The 6,916-nt window shown below is 35.8% G+C and overlaps 1 protein-coding gene and 1 long non-coding RNA gene across 2 annotated transcripts; both read right to left on the reverse strand.

The window, feature by feature from the left end:
* Positions 1 to 835: 835 nt before the first annotated feature.
* Positions 836 to 2,054, reverse strand: LOC110854713. Its single transcript, XR_002548356.2, has 3 exons — positions 1,959 to 2,054; positions 1,731 to 1,844; positions 836 to 1,126 (listed from the first exon to the last, which is right to left on the reverse strand). It is a non-coding gene; the product is annotated as an uncharacterized LOC110854713 (long non-coding RNA).
* Positions 2,055 to 3,453: 1,399 nt separating this feature from the next.
* On the reverse strand, positions 3,454 to 6,155 carry LOC118436687 (histone acetyltransferase p300-like). The gene is made up of 3 exons (XM_035855206.1): positions 5,897 to 6,155; positions 5,171 to 5,339; positions 3,454 to 3,768 (listed from the first exon to the last, which is right to left on the reverse strand). The coding sequence occupies exons 2-3, from the start codon at positions 5,315 to 5,317 to the stop codon at positions 3,454 to 3,456; spliced, it is 462 nt and encodes a 153-aa protein (XP_035711099.1). The 5' UTR covers positions 5,318 to 5,339; positions 5,897 to 6,155.
* Between the last annotated feature and the right edge of the window lie 761 nt (positions 6,156 to 6,916).

A 6,916-nucleotide genomic window follows, 5' to 3' on the forward strand; every position in this document is an offset into this window, starting at 1 on the left:
TCTAATATTTACCCTAATATTGCTCAACCTAAATATATTTCTACACCGAGATGACAGCTGCCTGTAAAAGTGACGGAGGTAACATTGACAGGACGTGTGTTACAGCCCAGTTTTTCTCTGAGATCCCTTGCATCTCTTCGGATTACACCAAATTCGATGCCAAGTGCAACAGCATGTCAACCTGCCTTGTACGGGCAATATTGAATTTCCACTTTTGCACTTGTCTTCATAATCCTCCCGGGGGTTTTAATTATACCATTTTGTGAATTGAAACATAAGCGTACAAAATTGGCAAAATGTGTATGTATATCAAATTGGTGTAACGCAAGTTACATCAAAGATGGCAATAAAGAAACACTTTTAAGTAATTGCCATGTAAGTAAAAACTATATGTTGTTTTATCACGAGAAAAATATACAATTTATTTATTTATGGCAAATCGCATTTGTGGGTCTCCGACCTCAAAATAGTTCTGAAAATATAGCGAGTTATATCAAAAATCAGCCGATAAGTTAGGAATCGAATATCCTGAAAAAAGTTTTTTTTAATAATAATATTTCTTCTGTTTTTTTTTGTGGAAAACTGGATCGTAAAAAGCGTATTTTCTTTCGACATTTTTCTCCTCAAGGTTCGGAATTTTCCCTTTACCGACCAATGTCAAAAAGTAGATTTTTCGTGTTTTCATAAAAAACTTGGCAACTGGGCTGAAAATTTTACTTGGTTGCTATCAGGTGTAATCAACATGGCAACATTGAATGAGGGAAATTTTATTTAGAAATTAGTAGTACGAAAGTTGTTTTTAAAGAAATAAAAGCAGACACACATAATCATAGACTATTTAGTATTGCTTAATTTGATTTATTTTATTTTAGTTTAGATTTATCCATTGCCATTAATCCTCAAGAATTCAAACTTTAAAATGAATTTGGTCATTGACCGGGGCAGGTGCACCTGTGCTCAATCCCAACCATTGCGACTGAACAGGTTGTTCCAAAGGCGCGGCAACTCGCGTCGAAAATGCCCGATTCCGGATTGATACAAATCACCGAATTGGCTAAGATTTCCCCACATGGAACTGGTGCTCCACCAGCCTCACCGCAGGCGTCTTCCAAGTCGGGACAGAAATCTAAAGAAATGTTAGAAAATATGTACATACATGCTACAAATACGTAAATAGACAGAACCACGCGTGAAATCTTTTTTTAGAAAAGGAAAATAAATAGGAAATAAAAGCATGTTTATTTTTAAAGTTTAACAAATTCTTGAATTTTGAATTTCTACCTAAATCCAAAACCTAATAAATTGAGGACTTGTACATGCATATTTAAATAAATATCATACTTTTTTTTAAAATTTTATCAACGTCGTGAAAGTCTATATATTTACTGCTAGAAATTTGGCGGGTATGTACATACAGTTAAATATGTACGTACGTATTGATTTCTCTGTATTAAAGTTGTTACCGCATGGTATTCAAATTACAAAAATTAAAATTTGATTTAATGTTACGGTACTGGGCTGTACAAGTTTGCTACCGATATGGTAAAACGGTAATATTTACATGTGCCTCTATTATTACTTGGTATTACTTATCAATGCCATTTTGGTAGTGTCATAAATCAAAACTGACGCTTAATAATGGATTTCAGATTTCTAAGAGTGTACTTTTATCAAAAGTACCGCTTTAGCTCCTCCCAAATTGGGGGCTGAAGGATAAATTTGTATTTTACTTCGTGGGCCTTGAGCTGCCGTTACGATGATCAGCGACATGGAAAAAATGACGACAAATCCGATTTTCATTGTGGCGGGATGCGGGAATCAAGTTTTTCCAGAAAATATTAAAACTGAAATTATGTAAATTTCCAAAGTTATATTAATTATGTCTTTATTTTCTTTAATATGTAAGATATATTTATGTATATGGGGACAAAGTCGGGACAAAAGATTAATGCACTTACTTGTTGGATGGATTGAAGATTTGGACTGATTTTCATATGCACATGAACCTCCTTCGTATACCCGGCCCATTGGATCAAATAAGAACTAGCAACTTATATTGTACCTTATTAGTTGTGAAAACAGGGCAAATTCTTCATTTTAGATACGTGCCATTATCTAGGCATTTCTAGCAGCATAATTAGGGGGTGCAAAGAAGCGAAATCCCTTTATGGAAATGTCTTGTCCGTCTGTGTGTATTTATCCACGATAACTTTAGAACGGATTCAAATTTAGATATGCAGTTTTCGCCAACGTGTTTCTAATTTTTGAAGTACGGACTTCGAACATGGGCATTGTAGATCAGAAGGTCACGTCACAGCCGTGATGACGTCAACGGTCAAAGGTATCAATTTTTTTTGTTTCAACCGTCTTAAACGTCGTTTTGAGTGGAGATTTCAAAAATCGACATGGTCACGACCGTGTTACCGGGTCGTTTCGTTTCACCCCTTTGCTACATTTCGTTTGCGACGGTTTATTTATGTTACATACGTGTCATTTTCTAGGCGTTTCTAGTATGTAGCACATGTAAAGTACATCTTTACCCGTGCAGTATTGTTTTTACTTGCACGCGTAAATTTATGCCAAGTAGGGTTTCGTCTGGTTAAAAGCCTAGTGTAAAATTCTAGCTCGATTACAAAAATTGGAAAATGATCGCAATATCGTTTCTTAATAAATCACGATAAATAAATATATACATATTTATTTTTATCGCCAATAAATGTAATTTGCATATTTTATACTGCGAATAACTCAGGTTTATGAATATCCTAGAACTGGAAGAAAATCAACCAGTTTATGGTGCGTATGGTACCCGACGATGTCAGCACTTTAATCGTAACTTACATATGCATAAAAATGTTAATATACTAACTAAGGAACGAAATGCATGCAAAGTTTAAATACAGAATCAATTTTGAAATACAGTATTAAAAATATGCAGACGCTTCAAGGTATGTAGTAGTAAAAGAAATTAGTTTACGATGGGCTACATTTTAAGTCCTGACCAAGCTCATTGTTAAGATAGAAAATATTTACCAGTCACCAGTGTTTGCCATGCAAAGAAATACAGCTGCAAAAAATTGTTTTTCTCAAATGTTACAAATTTTTTTGCAGGATGGCGAGAAATGCGATAACTACTGGTCATTCACTAGGTAAGTACTTACTTAAGTGCCATCGGACGATATGTATACATATTTATAGCGACTAAGAACATTTTAACGTTAAATCGAGCATAAACTTAATAAATTTCATTCATTCGCAATTCGTGTAATCAAAATTGAATAAATTTGTAAACAGATAAATTTGATAAAAATCGTGCACATTTGATTAACATTATTCCAAAATTTAATTGAACTTCATATTTTTTCGAATACTTACATATATATAAAATCTAAATATTTTGTATCTTGAAAACTTGTAATTAAAAGAAACATAATCAGTTTTCTTGCAAAATGATCATTCTTCTGACTCCAACCATTCCATCGGAGGAGCTTCGTCTTCTCCACGATCAACACGTTCCTGCTGGGTGGCAATTCTTTGCCTGAATTCCGCCTGGTGTACCGGGTTCGGAAATATTTTCAGTAAATCTGTCGAAAGATCTTCTCGAACAAATGTGCAGATCGGACAATCCGGATCGACGCAGTGTTTCCAGTGACCCAAAACCTGAAAGGACGCGGAGCAATAATTGTACGTGCAGTCTCGACGCGCTTCGCAGGAACGCATATGAACCTGAACGGTCTTCATGCGTTCACAGCCACGAGTCGTGCAGGGCTGCATGAATAAATATGTACATTAATAGTTACAAACGGAATGTAACAAAGGGGTGAAACTATTGTTTCAAATTTTCCGTGTGATGTACGTGGGTGTTTTATTATTAATTTTCAAAAGGTATGTTCCGCACTGTTTCTGACCAAACTTTTGATGAAATAACAAACTTCAAATACTTTCAGGATGCTGTGATTTTTTTCAGTTCTGTAGGTTAACATTAACACTAGCAATAACTCATTAAAATTTACCTCTAAAATATGCCAAAATTTACGACTTGATTTCATTATCATCCGAAAACCGTTTTCCCCCGATGTTTTTCTTTAAGTTTCGAAACGAATAATAATCACTAAGGGTCAAGTCTGGACTGCACGGGGTGTGGTTTGTGCAGGTAAAGCGATTTTCGTCTGCACTAACCCTCGCAAAAAGCCAGGTATGAGGTGGCGCGTTGTCGTCTAAAAAAAGGCCAACTCTTTATTTTGACCCCACGTTTCTTTTCAACCGGAGGACGCAGCTCCTTCGGGGTTCCTGCATACACGGCCCCATTTATTGTAGTATTTCCAGCAATAAATTTTATAAGGAGGTGACCTTTGGTATCCTTGAAAATGGTCATCATCAATTTTTTGTCAGATTTTTGCACTTTTCAATTCACGGGCGGTGGCAACCCCTCGTGCTTCCATTGAGGGAATTATTATTTGGTCACCGGGTCATAATAGTAAACCCAAGTACCATATGCAGCTAATAAAATATTGAGCAGGTTCAAGTCTTCATTTAATAGGTTAAAATTGGCATTGCAAAAGTCGACTCGATCCTGTTTGTGAGATACCGAAAGCAATTTTGGTACCCAACGGACGGAAACCATTTTCATACCGAAGTCTTCAGTTAACATGGAACAAATTGCTAGCTTTGAAACACCCATCTCATCTGCTAAATAGGACAGTTTCAATTGCGGATCTCTCATTATTGGTTCCTCTAGTTTCCGGAGCCTTTCTGTGGAAGAAGCGGATTTTGAGCGTCCTGGCGACTTTTTGCCCGAGACCTCGTTTCGCCATCATTTAAAATTATTGACCCAATTGAATTTGTGTTTTGTGTTGGGCAGTTTTCATCGTAAGTTTTAAGCATTCAACCATAAATCTGCGACACGTAGTGCCCATCCAGCATTAAAAATTAAATTACACTACGACATTTAATTTGCAAATCTAGCATTTTTTCCGTCGAGGTAAAGTTTGCCGATTTATTGCTAGTGTTTATGTTAACCCACAGAGCTGAAAAAATCACAGCCTCCTAAATGTATTTGAAGTTTGTTACTTCATCAAAATTTTTGTCAGAAACAGTGCGGAACATACCTTTTGAAAATTAATAATAAAACACCTACGTACATATTTACATAATTTCACTCTTTTTTTACCTGAGATGTGGATTGATCCCCGTTCTGTCCACATAGCAACGCATGGAGAAAGATGACCAGGTGTTTCTTGATCAAGATTCGCTTCTCTGCACGTTCAGCTTCCGATTCGGTGGGGGCGGAGGGAGGCTGGGCGGGAGACGGGTTCATTTCGGGGGGTTGACACTAAAACCTGAACAGGTTACACTCTTAGAAATCCAGTATTAAGAAGGTACATATGCACATATGTTACTCTACTAAGGTGGTATTGATAAGTAACACCGTGTAGTATCTAAATCACTACCATTAATAGCTCGGTATTAAAGTTTTACCATATCGGTAGTAAATTTTTACGGACCGCTATATTTGGTGGCAACTTTAGTACCGGGAAATACCTAATTTTTAACAGTGCATACTAAAAGAACGTCACTGAAAATTACTTTTGCGGCCGCAATCGTTAAATGGACAGACGGATATTTCCGTAACCTATAAGCCTTGGGTCGGGCGTCGGGCTAAAAAAGTATACATACATTTAAAAAATCAAAAATGCGAATGTTTGTGTTTCAAACCCAGAAAAATGTTAAAGCTTTTTTCAAACTTGTTACTAATAAATTTCGGAGTTTAGATACGCACAAATTCAAAAAAGTCGTAAATATGTAGCATGCACTTTATACAGAATTCGACCAATCCATTCCGTTAAATTGAAAAGTAGTAAATTAGTCAGGTTTTATTTTGAGGACAAATCGTTACCAAAATTAAAAAAAGGTGAATGGTGGATAAAGAGAAGACCAGAGATGTTTCCAGATCTGTTACTTAACAAAATATATATATTTCCTTCACATGAGTAATCTCGCTTGGAATTGTAATTATTCGTAGCGACAGATGACTGAACTTTTTAACGATTTAATATTATTTATCTATATTCACTTTGCTTGTGAATGAGAAGAGAGATAAGGATTCGTATTGATGGATTTAAGAATTATTCATATCGCGGCGTGGTGACGGTAAGTTTCATGCCAGCTTCCTTTGTTGTTGTCTGCTTTATGCAAAATTTGCTGGCTTCGTATACATACCTATGTACAGTTAATAAAAGTATTATTTGGACATGATGAGCAGGTTTTTCAAATGCTCATATTTTTTCGGTTTCTTGGAAAGTTGGCCTTATTATTTTTTTGACTTGACACACAAGTATGTGGTTATCTAAATCCATAATCCTTTGACCAATATTTATTTTGAGACGGAAAATTTTAAGCATTTTCCAAGTAGAAGTGAAAAACTTACATCAAAGTATTATTTGGACACCGAGATTCTTTTGCAAGTTCGCCACAGTACACTACCTATCACATCACAATTTAAATGAATATTGCAAGGTCATGTATAAATGTTTACTCCAGCAGCCTTTCATGCATTATTCTCGTTTAGAGATCACCTGCCAATCATCATTACTAAAATACTCCGAGCTATAATTTAATGTTGGGAAATTATTATCCCAAACCATCAGAACTGTCTTCCAGAACCCATAATTGCTCAGAACATTATTCCGAAATATAGTACGGACCATTTAACACCCATTTGCGGTCTGAGAATGGATAAGTGGCGTTTAGGGTAGTCAACAAATCAGGAACAGGTAAATGCAGGCGAAAAAAACCATAATTGAAAGCTTCATTATTGTACAAGTTATGGCATATTTGACAACTTTCAATCTAGAATCCTAATGTAGACTTCTTCAACACGAATCTGTCGATTATTTCGAACTAACATGTCCCGACC

The sequence above is a fragment of the Folsomia candida genome, unplaced genomic scaffold (assembly GCF_002217175.1).
Source record: "Folsomia candida strain VU population unplaced genomic scaffold, ASM221717v1 Fcan01_Sc010, whole genome shotgun sequence".
NCBI lineage: Eukaryota > Metazoa > Arthropoda > Collembola > Entomobryomorpha > Isotomidae > Folsomia > Folsomia candida.

What these genes read in the sequence shown, in the direction of transcription:
- LOC118436687 (XM_035855206.1), bottom strand. Translation starts at nt 5,317, where the DNA reads ATGAACCCGTCTCCCGCCCAGCCTCCCTCCGCCCCCACCGAATCGGAA. An exon ending in GGGATCAATCCACATCTCAG is followed by an intron (nt 3,769 to 5,170) that starts GTAAAAAAAGAG and finishes TTATTCATGCAG; the next exon opens with CCCTGCACGACTCGTGGCTG.